The sequence below is a fragment of the Monopterus albus genome, unplaced genomic scaffold (genome assembly GCF_001952655.1).
Source record: "Monopterus albus unplaced genomic scaffold, M_albus_1.0 scaffold34.1, whole genome shotgun sequence".
Classification (NCBI taxonomy): Eukaryota; Metazoa; Chordata; class Actinopteri; order Synbranchiformes; family Synbranchidae; genus Monopterus; species Monopterus albus.
In genome coordinates this window covers 792,486-816,290 of record NW_018127914.1, presented here as the reverse complement: position 1 = coordinate 816,290, position 23,805 = coordinate 792,486, and the positions used below count along the sequence as shown (strand labels likewise).

The 23,805-nt window shown below is 39.6% G+C and overlaps 3 protein-coding genes across 4 annotated transcripts in view; 2 read left to right on the top strand and 1 right to left on the bottom strand.

Annotated features, from left to right (window-relative positions):
• Positions 1-1,112, top strand: part of rida (reactive intermediate imine deaminase A) — a 4,741-nt gene extending 3,629 nt beyond the window's left edge. For both annotated transcript variants that reach the window (XM_020597603.1, XM_020597604.1), the window contains exon 6: positions 253-1,112. In XM_020597603.1, coding sequence (XP_020453259.1) covers positions 253-309 — 57 coding nt within the window. In that variant the 3' untranslated portion in view covers positions 310-1,112. The remainder of the gene's footprint in view (positions 1-252) is intronic.
• Positions 1,113-10,414: 9,302 nt separating this feature from the next.
• rpl30 (ribosomal protein L30) lies at positions 10,415-13,580 on the top strand. Its single transcript, XM_020597605.1, has 5 exons — positions 10,415-10,476; positions 10,579-10,627; positions 11,067-11,212; positions 12,161-12,291; positions 13,480-13,580. The coding sequence occupies exons 2-5, from the start codon at positions 10,607-10,609 to the stop codon at positions 13,530-13,532; spliced, it is 351 nt and encodes a 116-aa protein (XP_020453261.1). The 5' UTR covers positions 10,415-10,476; positions 10,579-10,606; the 3' UTR covers positions 13,533-13,580.
• A 5,582-nt stretch (positions 13,581-19,162) lies between these two features.
• Positions 19,163-23,805, bottom strand: part of laptm4b (lysosomal protein transmembrane 4 beta) — an 8,791-nt gene continuing 4,148 nt past the window's right edge. Inside the window, exons 6-7 of the mRNA XM_020597345.1 lie at positions 22,732-22,827; positions 19,163-19,247 (exon numbers count right to left, since the gene is read on the bottom strand). Of these exons, the coding sequence (XP_020453001.1) occupies positions 19,173-19,247; positions 22,732-22,827 (171 nt within the window). The 3' untranslated portion in view covers positions 19,163-19,172. The remainder of the gene's footprint in view (positions 19,248-22,731; positions 22,828-23,805) is intronic.

Here is a 23,805-nt window from a genome sequence, read left to right as displayed (position 1 = left end):
GGGGGCGGGGGGGGGGCGGGAGCCAATCCCGGCCGGTAATCGGGCGAAGGCAGGGTACACCCTGGACAGGTCGCCAATCCATCGCAGGGCTACAGCTCAATACCCTCAATTAATAATCCCTTTGCCTCTTTTGTTAATGTCTGTTGTCTCATGTAGTATGTTATGTGCTTTGTCTTGTAAATGTGTTATTTTGTGTTGCAATAAAAAAAAAGAAATGCTGATTTAGCTGTATCTCTGTCCTTTTCCCTTTAGGGTGGACTGGTGGAAATTGAAGCCATTGCTGTCCTCGGTCCTCTCACTGACTCTTGACTAGTTGGCTACATCACAAACAAGTTGTAGCCTGACCACCAAGTGACCTTAAAGTTGTACCATGTAAAGCTATACTGCATTTCCAGATGATAAATGAAAGCCCAAACGAGGATCTTGTTGACTTGCTTTCCCCATGTAGTCAGGTTTTAGCATAAACCGTTTCTCCTCTGGTCACTGGCTGGTTGACTCCACTGTGGAAATACTTGAGGTATTATACCAGTGGGTACCTTTAGATTCAAACCCATAAACAGAGTAGAGTAGCTTTAAGATATTAAAGAAATAACATGTATTAGATTTATAAGGTGGCCTTTTTAATTGACAGTTCATAGCTTAAGAGACCTCAGTTTTTCTTTCCAGTGAGAAATAATGACACAAGGAAAACAGAAGTAGTATTTACTCATTTGTGCTCATCAGAAACTCGGCGATTGGAGCCCTCAGCACACCTGCAGAGGAGCAGCTCTTCATATTCATTACAAAGATGGTTATAAAATCAAAGCAGCTATCCAAGCAAACTATAATTTCAGAAATCTAGTATATTTTGGCTTTAGTTTTTTTTTTATTATAATTTGGTAGAAAAATACAGAATGGACTCTAGGTTGAAGATGGGTTCAAGACATCTATTCAGTTAATAAATAGAAATGTTGATGTATAATTGAAGTTACTCTGAAATGAATGCATTCTCTGAAAATAAACACACCCAGTAACAGCTTTATAGCACAGGTTTTGAGCAGAAATTGCAGCCATTCACCATCATGAGAAGAAGAAGAAGGCACAGTGATGATTTAGGAACCCTGACAAAGTGGTTATTGCAGGGGCTGCATCTTGGCAACAAGGCAATGTCTGTCATACACACATACTTTCAGTCACTCATACAAGCAAGGTAAGACTCTTCCAACGAACCCATCTGTCCAGTCATTCATGTTGCACTTCACTCACTGGGAGCTGGAAAAACAACGAGGGACCGAAGTTTAGGATGGCATAGACATTTTTTTTATGTGGCTCATGTGACATTGTGTGGAATTTACAGCGCTGCTTACCTGGCGCCTCAGTCACAGTGGCCTCAGTGTTTTCTGTTTAGAAAGAAAGATACAAACAATAATCACACATAATCACATTTAAAGGGTAAATAATCACCTAAATAATTAAAAACTTTCTTTTCATGTGTTTTTTTTTGTTTTTTTTTTTTAGACTGTTTAGAAAGAAAGATACAAACAATACACATAATCACATTTAAAGGATAAATAATCACCTATCTAATACCATCAGACCAAAATTTTTATGTGTCCAATACTTTGGCTTGTGATCACAGTCCTACAATTCCCATCAGCTTCAGCTGTATTTTGTGTTTTGAGCCACTAGGCAAACAAATTAAACCATCTGCATGGATGAATACTGTCAGAGGTAACAGAGAATATATATTTTTAGTCATTTGGATGAACTGGCCCTTTAAGACCAGATTCACATGTGGATAAGCTGACACGTCCGGTTTGTTAATGTGACACTCGACCCTGAAATGGAGGCATGGTGGCTCAGCAGACCTGATGTTCATCACCTGTGGAAGCTGTGTATGTGTTGACATGCTCCAGTTTCTTTGTGGACTCTGATTGCTCCTTAATGAAGGAGAGTGCTGCCAGCACACGTGCTCACACATTTTGTGTACAAGTCATGCCCACAAGGCTGTGGTCAAGCTTGAACTGAGGATGATGCAGGTTGGAGACCAAAGGAGGTTGAGAGCAAGTGAAGACAACTTCTGACTACATTCCACTGTGGAGGTTTGTTTAATATGCTGGAGAAAAATCTACAAATCAGGGTCAAGTTGTCCTTGTATCAGTCCTATACTGTAACTGCATTACTTTTTGTAGGCTTTGACAAGAGATTTTGCTGCAGAACGAACAAATATGTACTTTAGAAGGGATGATTACCAAAATACACGATTTGCAGCCTTACTGAAGGTTTAACAACAGAGTTGTATAGATGCCACTGGCATTGAGCTGGTTTTGCTTCTTTGTCTTTCTGTAATGGCCTAAATTGCAACGGCAGACACTTTGCATTAGACAGAGAAGAAAATGAAGAGCTGATCTCATGAACCTTTTGGCTGCATGTCATTTGCATCATGATGTTATAAGTGAACCTCTGGGGTAAATGTAATGCTGCACTGTGTCACGCAACTCGTACAGATAATCAAGTGAAGTATGCAGAGGGATTTTCACAAGTGCTCTCAAGCAGTAGCACATTCAGCATTTTTCTAGAGACAACAAAAACTCCATGTGCTTAAAAATTTCATCCAAGTTTTAACACCACACAAAGCCTGACTATACTATGAGTTTAGTGTTGGAGACTGTTGTCCCCTAACAGCAGGGCTGTCTCGGCTAATAAACTGTTAAATGCAAACCATTTTTATGCACCCTCATGCAATTTTTAAAAAGCCTAAAAATTGCTAATATGCAAATCAGGTGCCAGATGGAACAAATCATAAATGACAGCTGCAGGGATACCTAAAACTTTGTTACTGAAGCAAAACTATAATGTCAAATGTTTGGTCTGCAGCTCCTAAGAGTTACAGCCTCAACAAAAAGTAGTTATTGATCAACAGGCTATTCATGCAGTATAACTTACATGTGTACACTCTCAGAAGGAAGAATGCATCATAAATATCTTTGTAGTCTTTTAGTTTTAGCCACAATCAACCAAATCTCCATTTAAAAACTCAAATAATAAAACAATATTAAAAATAATGTAATAATTTCCTGATTTGATCCTTTAATGCTAGCTAAAGAATTATATGTGTGACTTATAAACCAAATCCTGTGGCCAGCCCAGTGTGTTTATTAAAAGTCAAAGTCATATCTCTGTGAGGTGCTCAGCCAACCTGTTTCATGACAAAACATTCACTAGTCACCGTGTGTAGAGATAAAGCATATTGTGATATAATTTACACTGAAACCTATGCACAATTAACGGGTGCTTGGAGCCTTACAAAAGCCTAACTGATAACTGAATTCATTTTGTAAAGAAAAAAATTGGATCATTCACATGTTCAAGAGGAGTACATGAAAACTTTGACAAAACTAAAACATTTTTTGCAGCTATCAGTTTACTAACTAGTTTTTAAATGCATCTTTATGGGAATTAAGCAAGTTGGAATTGAATTGGGGAGGCAACAGTGGTGCGGTTTCCCAACCAGAAGGTTGGAGGTTCGAATCTTGGTGCCTGCAGTCCACATATTGAAGTGTCCTTGGCCAAGACACCAAAGCCCATGATGGCGGCGTGTATGCACACAGCGGCCCTTGGCTTCAAACATAATTTATTTGTACGTGTTACAATGACACTAAAGCTTCTTCTTCTAATTTCCCATCCAGGCCTTATTTTGCTATTTGGCATATCGGGAAAAGAAACTAAAAACACACTGACCTTTTACAATGCACTTCACCCTACCTTGCTCTGGAGCTGCAGGCTCGGGGGAGCTCGCTCCAGTCTCTATGGTGCTGTCTGCTGCTGCTACGTCATGCTCCTCCCCTGCTGGTGGAACTGCAGCCGTGCTATTTGCAGATATGGAAGCTGCAGCAGCTTCATCTACAGGTTTAACATCACCACCCTCAGCAGATGTCTGGTCTGGGATGGTTTCACTGTCTTCAGCAACATTGCCATTCTGGTTTGCCGCCCCTGTCAGAAATATAGTATTGAATGTAAACACAGCATGTGATCCAACCATCCAAGAAGACTGTTTTTAGATAAGCTAAGATTTTAGATAAGCTGCAGATTAAAGTATCTACATTAATTAGCAAAAGAAAGAGATAAAGAGAGCCGAACTACAAAAGAGTAAAGTCTCATACAGTCTGAAGCTTTTTTTTTTTACTTACTTCTTGTTCACAGACATTTTCTGGCCACCATTTAGCATTCTTAAAGTTAAATAGAGTTAAAAGCTTTCTGCCGCAGTCAACCTTGGCAAGAGGGGAAAATATATCATGTAGAGTGCCATTGCCTTCTGTAAGACCTCTATTGGGGCTACAAAAATAATAATAATGATAGACTTATTAAGGTAGCACCTTTTAAAACATTAATAATTGCATGACATTGAAATTATCAAAGCAATAATGAAAGAGTCAACTAATGTCCAATGTCACAAAAATGTAGTGAATGGGAGGTTACTTCATCTGGGTTGGAGCTTTGGAATATTGGAAGGATGGCTGCTTTGATTCATTATAATTCAAAGCCCACAAAGAGGATAATTAACTCCTACGCTCTGCTTAGGAGTGCGAGCAAACGCACATAGTATGCATGCTTCAGCACAGACACCCAGACACTCACGTGCCAGGTGGCGGTCTCCTCTGTCAGTACAATCTTCTGGAGCTCTTGTTCATTGTTCTTTTTTGCTGTTTCATTTTCAAAAGGTCACTCTTGTTAATTCCATCCATCTATTATCTCTACCACTCATCCTGAAGAGGGTTGGGGGTGGGGGGTGGTTTGGACAGGTCAGTCTATCACAGGGCTGACACTTAGAGACAGACAACCACACACACCCACACTCACCCATAGGGGTGATTTAGAGTCGCCAATCAACCTAAGCTGCATGTCTTTGGGTGGGAGGAAGTCGGAGTACCCAGAGAGAACCCACGCAGGCACAAGGAGAACATGCAAACTCCATACCAAAAGGCATCAGATCGGCCGGGGCTCGAATCTGGAACCTTCTTGCTGCGAGGAGACAGCACTAACCACAATGCCACCATGCTGCTACTCTTGCTGAGTCTTAAAGCTAAAATGAGTTAGAGAAGGAATAAAAGAATCCTGATGGAAATGTAGATTAGAAATCAAACCTGGAGGATTTATGTCATTAAGATGATCCAATTAATATTGCATTAAGACAAACGCTCCGTCTGCAGAAAGCTATTTCCCCTCTATTCTGCTGAACTGAAATGAGTCCTTCAACATTCTGCTCATTCCCACTGGCTACCTTTGGCTTTGAAAATGAATGGTTCAGAATTTACCATCTGGAATTCTTGTGATAGGATATGAAGCTAAATTGTGCCAGTGTCTTTCTGCATGTCTAGGTGTATAAACACTGTCCTCTGGTGGTTTATCAAAAAACTTCAGTTCTTTAGAACTTTAGTCCAGACTACTTCAAGTCATCAGAGGATATGCTGAACTGGTTTAAATAATCATAGTCATGATTAAATCAGCCAAATCCACTGCAGTAATACCAAGCTCACACCAATACACACACCAAATCAGACAGTATAACACCTTTAACACCTCAAATTCATAAGTTGCACATGTATTAGGGTAACATGGTGCAATAATATTATACTTGGTTTGTGGGCAGTAATATGCACGTTGCCATTTAATCAGCTGCACAGTGAATGTCAGAAAAGCAAGTGTATCAAACATGAGCATTGAACAGAGACAGTATAACTGGCAAATATGGTGATAAAAACATACTTTCACATATTATGGTCAGCATCACTATCATCGGTCCCCTTGGACTACCATTAACTCAAGCAGGTGTTCAGTAAACACCTGGCCACGGACACTTTACCTCCCCATAGACCATTGTTTCCGACTGCGGTCCACAGTTCACCTCACACGTCTGGTCAGCCTTCTGCACAGCCATCGGTGCTCGCCCCTGTCTTTCCTCAGGTTATCACCCCCAAACGAATGGTCAAGCTGAACAGTTGAACCAGGAGCTGGAAAACGCACTCCGCTGTGTCTCCAATTCCGCACCTGAAGACTGGAGTCTGCTGTTGCCTTGGGTAGAATACGCCCACAACACCCTCACCTGTTCTGCCACCGGTATCTCACCCTTTCAGGCCTCCCTTGGCTACCAACCACCTCTTCTGTCTGCCGCGGAAAACCGTCATCACCGTTCCCTCTGTCCACGCCCATATCACTGTCAGGTTTGCCGCTCTGGCCTCCCTCACCTTTCCTACTGTCTCTTGCCCATTTACACTAATCACGTTCATCTGTTCCGCACGCCGCTGTCCCTTTCAGGCCTCCCTGGCCTACCAACCACCTCTTCTGTCTGCCGCGGAAACCGACATCGCCGTTCCCTCAGTCCACGCCCATATCACTCGCTGCCACCAAATCTGGGACGAGACCAGGGCCGCCCTCTTGCACACGGCTGACCAGAACCAATGCCTGGCCGATCGCCGCCGTAGGGCCGCTCCTACCTACCAGGTTGGGCAACAGGTTTGGCTCTCGGCCACCCACATTCCCATCAAAGGGGCATGCCCCAAATTGTCTCCCCGGTTTCTGGGGCCTTTTACCATCCAGGAAGTCATCCATCCCACTGCTGTAAAACTCTCATTGCCTGATTCTCTCCGTATTCACCCTGTGTTTCATGCCTCCCAGATCAAGCCTGTGTCCTCCAGTCCCCTCTGTCCATCACCGGCCCTTGAGGTGGAGGACAGAGGACAGACCTTGCAAAGCTATTGTTTTCATCTAAATAGGGAAGAGAATAGCAATGTGTTCACTTCTCTAGATACTGAAATAATCAGGAAACTATGCTATTGCTACTTCCCACATGTCATTGGGTAGAAAGTAAAAAAACAGCACAGAGGCCTCCACTGATGCATACTTGAAACCATGAAGAGTTAATGATTAAGTGAAGTGTTGAAAAGTCTCATATCTCAAAGTTCACAGCTTCATGAATACGTTGCTGGGTATCAATTGATACTGGAAATTGCTTCCTTGTTTACCTTTTTTTCTGAATTATTTGCATTGCAAATATTTGCATGACTCATCAGAGTCTTAACCAGCAACCGTCTATGTTTTTAAAGTTACTTGAAGCCCAAGGGAATAAACAAAGTGCTTCTTAAAACTGAGGTGATGTCATGTAACACCAGAAACCTAAGTGTAAGCATTGAATTAGCTTTAGAATGAAGCAGATGTCTGCCTTTGGAGATTCCTTTACAATAGAATTAAAAATGTGTATGCATGAAATGTTTTCCAAAATGGGGGATTGTGCATAATATACATGTTTCCATTTTAAAAAACTGATAACATTCTGTAAATGTTCTAGACATTTTTGATAAGCACAGTTTTTAAGCCCATCCTTATGTTTTATAAGATTATAACACATCAAAAACTAGCCAGAACAGTCCAATTTTTCAGACATGAGATGTTTATTAAACCTTTTAACAAAATCCAAAAGAAAATTCAAGATTCAAAATCCAAGATTCAAGATTTTTATTTGCCATTTATGCATAGACAGACCGTCCAGGCATATAGGAATAAATGTGCCATATTATTTAGAATATTTTTATTTTGTTTGGTATCACATTTGATACATGGGGCATTTTTGGCGATTTCTATCTGCTCAGAAACTTGCGTATCAAATATGATATGAATGGCTCTATAGGGTTATGTTAACTACTTAAATGTGTACTTTTAATTTAGTGTTAAAATAAACAAATCAGAGGAAAGGTGCTGACTAAAGACGACACACTTGCAATGTTAAACTAACATGTCTACAAATGAATAAACCAGGGTTAATGCATGTAATTCTTCTTCTTTCTTGGGAGTGAAAAGTAGCATCAGGTGAAGGAAATGAGTCATATGCAAAGGTAAGAAAACATCCTGACAAATTTCCATCTGACTTCTAAGATGATAACATGTTTCTCTTTGGCTGATAAACCCAAACAGAAACTTGTAAGTCAAGCCTGAAGCTCTGCAGTCCTCAACCAACAACAATAATATGATACTTGTAGCAAAAACATTGCTTTTGCTTTTCACCCACGTGGGGGGTCAGAGATCAGGGTCAGCTACATGAGTGTCAGTGGTAGTTTCTCAGCTTAGTACCACAAATCTCCACAAGTCCACAGATATGCAACTCAGCCTCCTACATTATGTGAGTCACATGCATGTATTTCCATGATTTTATGGCAGACAGTAGGCCTGTATTGGGTAGTACAATGAGAGAATGAGAGCAAGAGGCACTTGCTCAGAGGTGGTCCCACTTAGTGAATCTTTTACCTATTTTCACCTACTTATTCTTTGAAGTGTGTCAAATAATGCTTATGCTGACAGAACCACACACAAAATCACATTTATTGTAGTCCTATACAATGTCCTGCAAATGTTTACAAGTTCCTTCCTTAATGTGTGCTAGTTTCCAACACGGCCGGGCTATCTCTGACCCACTACAACAAAGGAGTGTCCAAAATGGCGTCTCCATTTCCTAGTGAAACCACAGACTGTCACCAAATCTGCTTTCTTGTCACTGTTTCTCAGGGAGGACAGAGCCAGAAACCACTGTTAAACAATGACAGCAATCTTTCCCATCCTGCCACTCCGGGGTTCTGGCTCACTAAAAACAGAGAAACCATATGCTACACCCAGAGGAATACACTGGTAGTAATTTGTATGTAAACTGTGGGATCCTTATCTCAACAGTGTTCTGTACTACAGTACAGAGTATAGTATCATTTGAAACAAATGATTCAAAATCATATGGAGAGACCAGTGAACTCTTGGTGACAGTGGTGACATAGTTTCCATTAACATGCTACAAGGCTATTAACAGTATCTATTGACATATAAAACTAACAGAAGTACTTTAATGAATACATTGATTTCATGAAACATTTATAAGCAAAATCTGAGTAATATATTTCTAGAACATTGATATTTGTGGACATGTTACAGCCATCAGCATCTCTTGAGTGAAACTGTATTGTGCTTGAAAGCATATAGACACTTTCACAATATACAACAAATATACAAGCTACAAATTATGAAACTAAAGGCTATCAGTCTACAGTCTGTGTTTGGCCACCTAAAACGCTTGCAATGATTGCAAGCACAAAACATTTCTATTATCCGCATATCTAATAAAAAATGTTTAAGTCATAAAGCCTTTTAAATCACCTGTTGTACTGGCTCCGTTGCTCTCCTCGGGCTTGTCGTCGGTTCGAGTCGTATCTACCGCTGAAGTTTGAGAACTTGTGGAGCATCCCATCCTGTCCTGTGCACATGGAAGACTGGATAATTCAGAGTGCGGAGGCTGTAGCTGCGGCAGCTGCACTGATGACGTTGTAATCCTATGTAAATGGAGAAGGCTCAAAACTATGGCGAGCGAAGCTCTAGAGGAAAAAGCAAAAAGACATGCTGGTCGTCAAATTCCTTTACTCCTGTGCGTAATTACGCATCGTGGTACTTCCTCCACTAAATGCGTTCGGGTCTTTGTGTTGTGGTTGCAAGTTTTTAAACATGGACACGGAAGTAAAATGTGGGTTTCTCATGTGTTGGTTACTGTAACTTAAGAGACCGGTGCAGGAGCAAAAATACATCATTAAGTCTATGTCTACCTTAGGGCGGGAGAAGTGAACCGGTACTTTCGTCGTCAAAACAAAAACTAGGCCCACTGCCAATGTGTCCTTGAGCAAACATCCCAATCTATTTAATCTACTGGGATAGCCTATAATGTCCAGTACAAAAAAAAACTAAACAAAATACAACATAGCCTAGAAGATTTGACATCCAAATACAATTAAAACGCATTACACTGAATGTGATGATGATGATAATAATAATAACTAGTTCAAACTGGCTAGCTACAATATTAAAATGCTTGTTATGCAGTTATCTAAAATAATAATAGGTTATATAGGCTAACCTCTGACTGTAGCCTTATCTGAACGTTTATTTGAATATGTTTTGAATGCACTAACTTTAGGCCACGTTTAATGGAGCAACCTATTTAAAATTGTTTTATGGTTACTTTTAGGCTGCTATCTAATGTAAAGCACATATAGTTTACATGAAGTTAACTGGGGTGAGAGTAGAGGATGCTGAGGATAGAGTTAGGTGGAAACAGATGATTGGCTGTGTCGACCCCTAACGGGAACAGCCGAAAGAAGATATAGTTTACATGGGGAACAGCCGAAAGAAGAAGAAGATATAGTTTACATGTAGTAAATTATGCTAAATAGTGGTATTACCTTAATTTTAGGTGTTTGTTTTTGTGCTTGTTTACAGGCTGTTGACTGTGTCACTAAAGAAAGTAGCAAAATTAAAAGAGATCTATAAGTCATCTGCAGCGCAGAGCCATTGACAGTCTATGAGCTGCAGTTTTCTGCGCAGTATTCGTTTGCGCAGGCCCTCCGACGGATAGCACAGCAATGCATCATGGGACTTCCTTTCTCTCCGAGGCCATATTGGAGTTAACTCATAGTAAGAAGAGCTCCGAGTTTTCTCAGTAAAATCCATTAAATTGTACACATTTTTGAAAGCTGATTAATATCCTGACCTTAACAAGAGTCTCCCCTTCCGCAGGTTGGCCGGTTCGGACAAAAACCCAAACATGGTGGCCGCAAAGAAAACGGTGAGTGTCGTTGTCCCGGCCCGGAGTCCACGCGCTGCTCCAGGGAGAGACTGCTGCTTCACGTGGAGACGTGTTTCTGTCAGGGCCTGCTAGCTAGGCTGTAGCTCGTCGAATATAAACGTGACTAGCATTTAACATGAACAGCGATGCGTTCAGTAATTGTGATTGTAAATATTACAAAGCATACGTGTGTTGCCATAACGTGTAACATGTAGCTGGAACACTACCTAGCATAACACTGACAATGTAGCCAGCGTTAGCTGATGCTAGTTTGACAACAACAGTAAAATGTCCCTGTTTCCGTTTCTGAATTTTTAGTCCCCTTTTTCACTATAACACGCAATTTTGCCATACAAATGCGATAGACAAGTAGTATAAGTTAGCAGTGTTGCGTGCACCCTGTCACTGACATAAGGTTTCTGTATCTGTGTGTGCTCAGAAAAAGTCCATGGAGTCCATCAACTCCCGTCTCCAGCTGGTGATGAAGAGTGGAAAGTACGTCCTGGGCTACAAGCAGTCCCAGAAGATGATCCGTCAGGGAAAAGCCAAGCTGGTTATCCTGGCTAACAACTGCCCTGCCCTCAGGTACATAATGATGAACTAACAGTCTGCATCATCGAGCAGTGAGTTTAAGATATAAAAGTTAAGCCACTTGAATAAATACATATAATAAATGTTAAATCTTAAAGGTCTTCAAACTGTAATATCGAAAACATTTATTTTCAGTTCAGGGTTATCATTAGGCTTGTAAAATAATGTACATCTGACTCTTTCAATTAGATTTGATTGACTGTTGAAGTTAAATGCAGTCTTTGGGTGTACAACCACCTGTGAGTTGTATGTTGCTACCAAAGGTGAAAACTCTTGGAGGTTGTATTGCTTTTCTGTTATGTTTTTCAGTGCAGGAGATTCTCAGTTATCTGTTACAAATATGTTCAGAGGCTTGAAAAGGCCCCTGTTTTACTAGACAGTAAGTGTAAGTGACAGTACTGAGTGTTTGACATAGTGCAATTGATGATACATAATGATGTGACAGACTTGACTCTGACCTGTCCCATGCTGTCAAAACTTTGCATACCATTTTAGATTGACTGTTAACATAGTTTATTCTGCTGAATTTTATGTTGTGTTTCTGATTGGGAGTACTTGCCAAAATGCCATGTGCCCAGCAATAAGAACTTTTTGGCATGGTACTATGGACAGGAGATGTGAAATTGTTAAATGTTCAGGTTGATCCTAAATGACATTTGTCTGTAAAATATATTGGTTGAAATCTTAATAGCTAACTCCAGTTTAAAAATATTATTGTTTGTTTATATGCTGAATATTGGATTTTTTCTTTAATGCAAAACTAGTCATTCATGTTTCTGTACAGTTAGACATCAGAGCTTGGACCTTCCAGGCTAGCATGACTTGTCTGTGCCTTTTTGTATACATGTTTTAATTTGTATCTGCTCTCTTTTGTAAAATTCATTACATTTTCACATAATTGCTGCTTTAAACTAAGACTTTTTCTTCCTATTCCACACATAGGAAATCTGAGATTGAGTACTATGCCATGCTGGCCAAAACTGGTGTCCACCACTACAGTGGAAACAACATCGAGCTTGGTACAGCGTGCGGAAAATACTACAGGGTGTGCACACTGGCGATCATTGACCCCGGTGAGTATCAACCTTGGCATTGAACACCCTCTACTAGGACTAGGCGATAGTTGAACTTTATTTTCAATTCAGATTTTGGCTTTTGACAAAATAATTGAGTTTAAACTATTATTGTGCTCCAGTTTGCTGTGATGCTCTCACTTTGTCTTGTGTTATAAATCCATCATACCCCTTCAGTACGTTGCAGTATGAGCATCTTTTGCTCACATCGGGTGAAGTGAGCAAAACCTCCATGATTTAAAAAGTCAAAAAGAGTCATTTATTAAAACACCCGCTAAACGAGCATAAACTTGCAGAGTTGACTGAAGTGCTGCTGTATGCGCACTCTCGTTAGTTAATGCCAGAGTTGGGTGCTCTGCTCCACTAATGTTAGTACGTTGTCGCTGGGCTAGGAAGTATTTTTACAATCCTCCACGCTTGATTTGTATGCGCATGCTGTCTGTGTGTTGCATTGTGACCTTGCAGTTGAGTGAATATGCACATCTGTCCAATGAATCGGTTCATCTACAATTATATTACTAGTTTAGTACTAACACATAGGTATCTGACAAAGATGCAGAAGTCAGAGGAGCATGTGCTGGAAACATGAAAGACTGACAGTATTATGTGACTTTTATTTTTCTGTAATGATGTGGCACTTGTATGTATTTGTTTTACAAGTTGCTGGTCTAGTGTCCAGATGTGTGAGGTGAAGATGCAGTATAACCTGTAATAATATCCATGCACCAGTATCACTACTTGAGAGCAACTAAACTTTATCTTAACACATTTTTCCACACAAGTTCAGTGCAGCCTAACAAATAAAGCTATCTGAATTGACATTTGCTATTAAAAGAGTTGGAATCATTGTTTAGATTGAGTTTTGTTAAAACTTCCATATGCTTTTTTTTTTCATGCTGCTTGCTTTCCTCTGTGCGAATTTTTGCGCCTGTTGGACCTGCTCATTACAGTGGTCCAGTTCAGGACTAGTGGTTCGCTAGATGAAAGCCGATTGGAGCGCACGGCTGTGCAGTCAGTGTTTTCTGGCCATTTCATAAATGCTCCGTTGGTAACATTTATCCACATATTGTTGACTCATGTATTCAAATATTAGCTGTTTTATCCTTGAGATACAGTGGGAAGCCTTTTTACCTGGTTTGGGACAAGTGTTAGTTTGATGAACTGACTGTTGGTTCTTTTCTTCTTCAGGCGATTCTGACATCATCAGGAGCATGCCAGATCAGCAGCAGCAGACTCAGTAGGGCTGTTCCCCCACCCCATTGTTCTAAATAAAGTTGGTGTTAACAGTATTCCCTGCTGTCACTTTATTCTTTTTAGTAGTATGACCTGCAGGGCTAGAAATGATGTGTCCACTAGGGAGCACCAGTGTCCTCTTTGGTTTTCATAGATTATTTTGGTCACATTAGAAGCTACTGAAAACACACGGGTAACCCAGGTTTGCATCTTGAACCATGGCTTCTGTGAAATCTTTGCACATGAGATCCCACCTTTTACATACTGCAGCTTCTGCAGTTTAAGTCTGACAACTTAACCCTAGTAATGTCTGAAATGCCAGAGGAGTCGCAAAAGCTATCAAGATTTAATCCTATTAGCCACAAGGGACGTTACATGTACCTGGAGATAGAAATATAAGCCGCCCATCATCTATCAAGTGGTTTGGCCCAGTTTTTCCACTCATTGCTTCACTCTGCTGTTTTCTTGATTCCCGATTAAATCTAATGAATCATTCCGTGTTCCACGCGCAGCAGATGCCAAATAAAGACGAGAATAATTGAATTGTGTCTACAGTCTGTATCATAAATAGACATAAAATTCAGTTTTTTAGCCTATGGTTAAACATATTTTGTACCATTTTAGTTAAATGTTTGCTGATCTCAGTTTAAATTGTATAACATGATTTTGTTTTTATGAATACAATGAATTAAAAAAAAATTCAAATTAGAAGACAAAATCCTGTCAAGCTATGTTGGACACTAGGGTAAATACTGAATAGTTCTCATTATGGGGACATCAGCAGTTTTAAATACAGAGTATGTGGTTGTAGTGTTGGGTAATGAATACATAAAACTATTTCAGTTTCATTAGATAAATTATATTGCTTTATAGAATTGGTGCATAGTGTCAAAGGATCATGGAGTGTAATAGCTAATGTTACTCAAATAGGTGAAATGACCACGAAGTGTTATTCACTTCACCTGTCAGTGGTCACAATGTTATGCCTGATTGTTGGATATGTCAGTAGTCAGGATTCCTAATGGTAACTGAGTTGTACTCAATTTGCTGCATTCTATCTGTATTATTTTCCTACCAACATACATACTTTTTGCATAATGGTATCTATGTGGTAATAATTTAAATGTGTTAGGTTAATGTAAAATCAGTCCCTTAGGTTAATGTAAAATCAGTCCCCTCATTAAAATGCACATTTATGCAAATTCCTATCAGACCATCTCTATAAGTAGAGAGTTTCTGCTTTGAATTTTTCCAGACTTACTATGTTTTAAGAGCATATCTATTGTAGAGTCACAGACAGCAGCATGAACATAATGTCCTACCATCTGGACTACAACAGTAACGGGACATAAAAAGGTATAAAAAATAAAAACTGACTTTGGAAAATAGCACTTTATAACAATAAAGTGATAGAGTTCTCTTATTGTTTCAAATACATCAAGAGTGAAACGTTAATGTTCCTGTTATGTGCTTTTGCAGTTTCTTTCATTATAGCATCCAAAAGCAGCACAGACTACTCTGAGACAGGCTAGAACATCTGTGGTGGTGAGAGAGAAAACAATCTTGTTCTCTAAATAAAAGAGTAAATAAAATAAAAATTCCTCTTTCTTTTTGCTTTACCTCCCACAAATGTAAAAAAGGAAAAGCTGGCTGCTTTCACCCTACCCTACTTCACCCATTCGCTCTCCCAAGCACCCCCAGTAATTACAGGTACCCTAGCTTTTCCTTTCTCTGTGTTACCAGCCAGCTGGATTCAGGAGGCACTTCACTTATCTATCTTATCATTTCATCTATCTTATCTATCTTTATATTTATCTTCACCAGTGATTAGTTTTAGTTGTGATCCTAGAATAGACTGTTTTCATATTCAATCTCTGATTGTGGGGAGGATGATATCGCCCTCTGCCCTGGCATCCTGGCTCACCCTTGCTGTAGCATTTATTTGTGAAGTACCTCATTAGGCAGTCGGCATTAAGGGCCTTGCCTAAGAGCCCACGCTGGATATCGCCCTGACATAGACTCAAACCCTGACCTGCTGTACCATGGTCAGTGGTGTTAACCACTGTGTATTCTGAAATACACAGAAGTACTGGTTTAAACAGTTGAATTTTATACCTGTCCATGATGCTCAGCATCTGTAAAAGTTGTCCTGAACACACCACATGGATGGCGAGCATCTCTTCACTTCAACCCAGATGGACGGCTCCAGGGGGAGCTGAACCACAGACAGACAGGCATCAACATCAGAATCAGTTCATTGGCCAGGTGTGTGGGACACGCACAACATGCAAATGTAAATCACATATGTACAGAATTACTACAATGAGCTGACTTCATTAACAGGGATCAAAGGACAAAATGGACCCAAAGAATTATTCTCTGGATCATTCAAACTCTAGTGTACAACTGCCCTCTGACTCAGTAGGAAATACAGCTGTGCCACTAATATAACAATCTAATGTAAATACATGGGGTTTGAGCATTACCTATTTGCTCTGTTCTGGACATAAACATCAGTTTTAAGTAATCTTGAGCTAAATATATTCCAAGTAAATAAACTGGTTCCAGCACACAGTCATAATTTTATCCATCACATTACCTTTCTGCTGCCTGAAGGGGCAGAGATTGTGGTCTGCATCTCACTGGACAGGGGAGAGTTATTAGTTCAGGAACACCTGTTTACTCCCTTAATAATAAAAATAATAATAATGTTTGTATATTAGTGACAAAAATCTGATTTTTAAATATATTAGTAAAAGCTGACTACACCCTCACAGGGAACTGAACCTCGACCTGCCGTACCAAATACAGTGTGCGATATAAAAGAAAACATTACATTAACACAAAAGCTTACATACTTTGAGTATAAAGGGTCACTGAACCCCCCCAGCATGAGTTTTTTTTTTTTTTTTGGTCTACTGCTCAGGAATGACTGGCTAGATTTGAACATAGTTTATTCTACTTTGATGTGGGTTTTAGACGTTTGGTCAAAGGTTTTACCAAACTGTTTAGTTGCATAAAGTTTATGCATTGATGCACTTTGCATATAGCATCTATTCTATGTGATGGTAAGACTGGCACAGACTACAACTAGCATATGGCAACAAAAACATGTCACTTTACCTAATATTTGGTGTATTTAGATAAAAACATGTAAACATTACAAGACCTGTAAGGTCATGTGTTATTGCTGGCTCAGTTGAAAATACCCTTAAAAAATTAAAGGAAATGCACCTATAACTTAAAGCTAACTAGCTACAAGGTAGTGATAATTTGTTCATTTGAATCCTTTGTCCTTTATCTATTTAATCCTAAAGTGATGGTTTGAAGAGCAGACTCACACTAAGGTTTCTTGCTCAGTATTCTGTCCTCCCTAAATGTCCTTGTCTAGTTTGGCAGGTAGTTAAACAGTCCTAAACTAAAGGCAAAGATGTGTGGTTTCAAACCTCGTTTATTACATCCAATTTGGAAACTGTAAAACTGTAAACACATAACAGGTACAAGCAAACACATTAGATGCTTAGATTGTAGCCAGAAATCATGTCTATATTCTTTAAAATGATAATCACACATTGCAGTAGCTCAATGTTAACTCCCAATTGAAAAACACTTAGACGTAACTAGAATTAGCTTAATGGCCGTGGTATTCTGACTCAGCATCCACCCAATAAACTTTTGTATCCAGCAGCAGACACAGATTTCCGTTTGCTCTTTATTATTCAGAACTGAAGACATGAGCTCACGCAGATCCAACAGGAGGATGTGTGAATGTCAAGCGATGCAGAACAGTCTTGAGTGATTCTAATAAAATGAGGCATCTGCCACCCACTGGCCCAGATACACGCTTTTTTTTTCTCCTCCACCTAAACCCTGCAAAACTCAACCATCAGGAAATCTGTCAGCTCTGTAACTTCTCAGTCATCACAAAATGCAAACGAAGCATTCATTTATGTCATGTTTGGGAATCTTGTATCATCCAGACATTGGTGGCTGATTATATCAGAACCACTTAGCTACAGATCACCATGATAAAGACAAGTAAGATAGTCAGCTTGTACTGAGCTCATAGTGCGGTTTCATTTGCAGAAGCACTGGTCACACTGTAAATGCACAGGGACAAAGATGAAGGGGAAAGGGCTATATTATCAACTACAGTATTAGTATCAAATGGAATACTAGTCTAGTATGTGTATTTCCAGGTCTAACAAGCTAGCTATTGCATAGTTTGTAACAATTTTTTTCTGTTAATAACAAACACTACTTAAGAATTACTAGAAAGAATAGGATTAGGTATTTCTAATATTTCATAATGCTCACTTGTCTCTAGGCAAAAGACACTTGCACTGTTTAACTAACTATACTGTATTCAGTGATTCTGTGCTACTATGCTATGCAAAATCTATGTTTTACGCCCCCATCAAACAGGGAACCAGCACAGGAAATATCCCAACATGATATCACTGCATGTGCAAAAGAAATGTGACTACATATAAAAAGGACCTAGGAGTTTACATCCTAGTGCCATATAGTGCGGAGGCGAACACACACACATACTCTGCACGTACAGCAGCACGTCATGCTGTCTTTACAGAAAAATGCCCTCAGTCCAGATGACGTACAACAATCCATGTAAAAAAAAAAAAAAAACACGCAATAAAGACAGCTGATGCTGCTCAATCTGCAATTTGACAAACACATCAAAATGTCTCAACTGAAACATTTCCATGCAATAATGTTTTCGCACATTTTTGTTTTTTTTTGTGTATTGCCTTTTTGGATGTAAAGTGTGTGAAGCAGTCATGTTTGTGCCAAGTGCTTCGATGCATCATTACATTAATGCCAGTCTTTCTTAGCACTTCATATTGTGGAACATGGGAAATGGACAGGAAGGCAAACTGGAATATAATGACTGAAATCAATGGGTGTTTTTCACTGGCAGTTGATGGGTTACAGGCTTAGACACAGAAGACAGTTGTTATTGGTCAAGAGACCTTTTTCAATACGATTTCCTGCGAGTTAAGCTACATCAATACACTGATATTTTATCACAACCTTTCATTATTCCCTTCTTTTTACTGTTATACAAAAAACATATACAAAAATACCCCATATTACATTCATGGAAGGAATTTTTTTTCATTTCTGAAAAAAGTGCTTTTGCATAACTGACCATGTATGACGCTTTCTTTCTGTCGCTATTTGTCTTCAGGTAGTTTGTTCTACACACAGACCACAGGGGAAATTCACAGTATTGGGGAGTAACAGTTGGTGGCCAGAACGGAGCATGTTTCACTCAAAGGAAAGAGCTAATTAAGTTGGGACGGAGTGTTCAGGGCTGCAAAATGCTTAGATGCTGCCAGGGACCCCAGCTACCCTGGGGGAAGGTTGGTGACGGTGGTGGGGAGTGGGTGATACTGTCCTTCAAGGAGGACAATATGTCATGACAGATGGTACCTGGGGGCAGATTCGATGACAATACTGGCTTAGGGTCTGCCTAATCTAAGATTGGTGGGAATCCAAGATGCAATCAGCATCTAAGACATTGTTTTGTCTCGGTTTTTCCCAACAGGGTTGGGGGTTCTACTCTTGGAGAGAAAGGTGGTAGGCATTAAGGGGTGTTTGCGGTTTGAGGGTCAGCCGCAAGTTTCTCATGCACTGATATACTGGGGAGGAGGTTCCTTAGGTGGGATGGCGATGGCCTCCTCATATGGTGGCAGCAGGACCTGAGATGTAGCAGAAAATGAAAAGGGGTCAGTCCAAACCACTGACTGTAAAAACAATGGACAGGCTAAGAGCTCCCATCAATGAAGTCACTGTGACGTGATTGCCCCCTGGTGGCTGGTTTTAGTATAGGTCATAAATCACACCTCCTCCATGTTAGTGAGTAAGGCGTGATCCACGCTGAAACTCAAAGTACAAATCAGATACATTTTTCCCCCGAGGTGATTTCTGTGGTTTCTGGTAGATATTATCATGCTGATGTGTGGACAAGCAGTTGTTTTACTGGAAAGTTTACTTTTAATGAGTCAGTTGAAGATATAAAAAGAGGTGTATTTCAGTTACTTTGACAGCTTTGCTTGGTGGTCCAACGCTGTCACTACACTTATGGTTGCAAAAAAACAAGATGGTAGCCATCATACTCGTGGTATTTTGGCTTCTTTTTTTTGCATAGTTGTATGATTTACAGTTTTAAAATATAAAATGTTCCTCATTGACTTTGGTCTGGATTGGTATTATCAGTAAAAGTACAAAATTTGCTGAAATTCTGCACATTTTATTTTGATGTATTTTATATTCCAACTTTGATATTATGTAATTACTAAAAGAGAGGTTCTATTTTAAGGGAACTACACAGTGCAGAATTTGGATACAAAAATAAAACGGTGGTCAGTAAACACAGTTCACTAGATATTAAACAGGAAGTGATTTCACAGACAGTCTTAGTAACAAATAGCATGTTCCCCTTCTATATACCCCTTTATTCCTATAGAAGCCATTAGTGGCAGGGAGGGTAACATGCACACACATCCATGTGCTTTGCAGGCCAGATGGCCTTCTCTCCAGAGCTCTCATTGTAAATGGTGTTATAAAACCAGCCCTGCTGCTAATTCAGTGAGAGACGGAGAATATGCTCCAAGGGGATGGAATTGTGAAAGAGCCACAGGGAGACCCGGTGAACACATCACGAGGAGGATTTGAAATGAAGTGGACAAGCAGACAATTATGCAACATGTCCATAAGAAAAGAGGGGGCAGGACAGAAATATATAGAGAGAGCAGGAGGAGGGGAGCAAGAGAGACGACACCCGTGCATTTTAATGGCATTTATATAAAAGCATGGCTGATAAGCAGCTGGGTACTTGATGTTGGAGGCAGTAAAAAGCCATTTAGATACGCTGCCGGCTTTCTAGTTGTAAAAATAGATGGAGTGCTCTATTCACTCAGCACTGTGTGTGGCGAGAGGAAATGCAGTGACAAAACCAGATCATCTTTACTGAGGCCAACATGAAAGTTGTTTAACCTGTTTAAACCACAGATATGTAGGTACTATTTGTTCTCCTGATACCTGTTTAATATAAATATCTAAATATTCACCCCGCTTGTGCTGTGGCCTTCACTTTGAACTAGTTGCTTCAGCATTTGTGTGGTTGTCTTCTTGGCTTCCTAGTTAATAAGAAACCAAGAAAAAAATTAATAAATATTTGAAGTAATAATGAATGTTTTAACACAGGCTTTGTGGGGCTGATTCAGGCCAAAAGACATTTACAGAAGTTTCAAGTTAATTTTGTTTCAATGTGTTATTTAATGTTAATAGTGCCTATTAAGCAAGTACATCTTAGTAACAAAGGGGTTTAATAATACACAAAATCTACCCCCTAAACAGGATTTGTCATTATATTTTTGAGGTAAGCCAGAAATGTAAAAATAAATAATAGTGTAAAAAGAAATATACTTTATTTAAACCACCAACATACAATCGATTGGTATAACTTACATTTTTTGAGGTTATTATCTACTTGATATTTTTCCCAAGTAACATCTAACCTTTTGACTGAAGCTTAAAACAAAACTGTAACAATTTCTATCTCTTTTTACTCTGTATTTTCAGTATCCAACAAACTGCAGTGTTTACTGGTGTATCCTGTTACTTTTCTGAAACTGTTCTGAAAAAGTTCTACGCCTCTGTGTCCTGCCTCCATCATATCTGCCATGGACAAAACAAACTGGCACATCTCCATTAACTGCTCAAAGGCAACAGGATACACAATAAGACACCAGACCCTGCTGGATTAGGTTCTGCTTTCAGACTCTGTTTGTGAAAACATCACATTTACAGTAGATGACAGGAGATGCGAGGCAGATAAATGTCTTATGCATCAGTGTGGAGGATCACAGACAGACAATGGGAACCCTGACTACACTAAGTGGGATGGATGCATTTAGCCAGCCGCGCAGTCGCACCTCAGGACCACCTACAGCAACAACTGTACTGTGCTGCTACCCACAGCACCAATGTCACATCACTGACATAAAACTGCAGGTACACACTAACACTTTTAAACAGCAGAGTCTGAATGCTGCACTCTAATGTAGACACTATTCACCCAGTGTCCACAATATACTACAAACTACACTACTACAAAATGTAATTACTATTATTTACTTCACAGTTCTGTTTTTATGATAATTTATACTTGACAACATATTTTATGCATTTAAGTATTTAATCACCTTAAAAAAAGGCCATTATTTATTGCCTGTCTTAACATGAATCAAACCACATACAGACATTACTAACTCACTTCTCTCATGTCATTTCTAACTTGCCAACATTAATATTCTAAAATGCTGATTATATCTTGCTTATGCATGACATAATTAAATTGGAACGCCTCCTGTCTGGCTTTACATGACTTTGAAAATATTGTCACTTCTACCTGCGCTCTAAGAACTCAGCTGGTTTCATCCATGATTACTCAACCAGGTGCTGGCTAATCAACTCAAGAGCTTTCACCTCTGTGTAATGTTGAAAGAAGCAGCTGTACTGTGAGATTGTGACACTGATGAAGGCAGGATGGCTGGAACGTTCTGTCTTCTCACAAAATAAAGGGATTTCTTGCCACCGAGTGCAATCCTAATTTACAATTATTAGACAAAATATTTTTTAAATCCCTCCCCCCAGTTTTTAGAAATGTTAATTTTAGAATTTTTGGTGCAACATAGAAGATAGATAAAGATAAGTTAAACTAATCTGTCATATCTTTTTCTTTTTTTATTTTTGAAATGGTCAAATTGTCTGTTAGATGAACGCGGCACTTCATTTCCTGCTTTGCAATGTGGTATCGACTACTGGTTCATGAGATATTTCTTACTTGAGAAATGATTATACACACTGAATAAAAATAATTTGTCTTCGTGAGTTATGAGAACTGAAGTCTGACGTTAAGGGTAATGAAGTTTTTTGAGAATTTATGATTTATTAGTGTTAAAAGTTCAATGTTTTTCATACTCTGCCATTCTAAGACATTTGTGATATACTGTATTCCAGTTAATGTGCTAAGCAGAAGGATGGAAACGACTTCAAGGCCTTACATAATGAACAGAAAGCTTGTAAGTCAAAATCATTACAAAATGTTGTATGTAATTATACAATGATTTGAGAATGAAGGATTTTCAGTTTGTCCTTGAGGTGGCTGTGAGGACTCACCGTGGTGTCGTTGGTGGTGACGTACACTAGGACCTCTGTGGTACCCCTGCCGCTCACATATCTGTAGCAGTTCCACACACAGCCAATCAGGTAGGCCTGTCCCCATGAGGTGAAAGCAAAGAACCAACAACGACGTTAACAACATTGTCTCCATGTTTCATTATTACTGATACTGTTAGATATAATCTCATTCATTCATCAAGGTCAACAGAGATGCATCATTTCATTGCTTGATAAAGCCTGATTTTATGAGCACTAAGACAGATAAGGACATATGGCAGATAAATTCAGCTATTAAAAAAATAAAAGACGTTTTGCATTCTCTTGGACAATGCTACACTTTGGGGTTTACCAAAAGCAACTTGTCAGGCATCTCTTGCCTGAGTCTGCACTGAGGTTTACATTTGTTTGACTTGGCAGAAGAACAGGAGGTTCACTGTGTATGTGTGTGTGTGTGTGTGTGTGTGTGAGTAGCCTGCTGAGTTGGTGCCTCTGCCAGCAGTAAGAGCAACCAACCAACCAGAAAGCCAAGCGGACCGCTGGCTGATCACTTTACCATCTGCAGAGTTGACACGGGCTCTAAACTGAGATCAACTTAACCACTCTAAACCACAGTATTATACGCTGAATTGGACTTTTAAAACTAAATGCTCGTAATGTTGATGGTACAGCTAACAGTACCACAGAACCATTTCAGCTTATTTTGGTCATATAACACAGCATTTTGCTTTTCTTTCTTTTAAAGGTACTTACTGTACTCTCCAGTAGGTTTTATTTTGTTCAGCTGGCTGAACACAGTCTGCCTCTGCACTCTTCACTTAATCAATCAGTTTGATCAATATACTTCTAAACAAGGTGTACACAATGCATTTTTTGTTTTTTCTGTCCGTGGCTTTTATATAGTCTTTCTGTTTTCGAGGTACAAGAACATTTTGTGTCAGAGCGGCAGTGTTCTGGCTGGCAGCGCACTTTGCTAGGATGTCACATTTTGACCATCTTGCCCATTTACTCTCTCTTTTTATTCAGCTGAGCTTCTGTCCCTCTCCATCTATCTATCTGCTGTATCCCCCTGTC

Bases quoted from the DNA above. Each gene is read 5' to 3' on its own strand.
- rpl30 (XM_020597605.1), top strand. From the start codon at position 10,607: ATGGTGGCCGCAAAGAAAACG. The intron at 10,628-11,066 runs GTGAGTGTCGTT...GTGTGTGCTCAG, and splicing joins TGGTGGCCGCAAAGAAAACG to AAAAAGTCCATGGAGTCCAT. The intron at 12,292-13,479 runs GTGAGTATCAAC...TTTCTTCTTCAG, and splicing joins ACTGGCGATCATTGACCCCG to GCGATTCTGACATCATCAGG.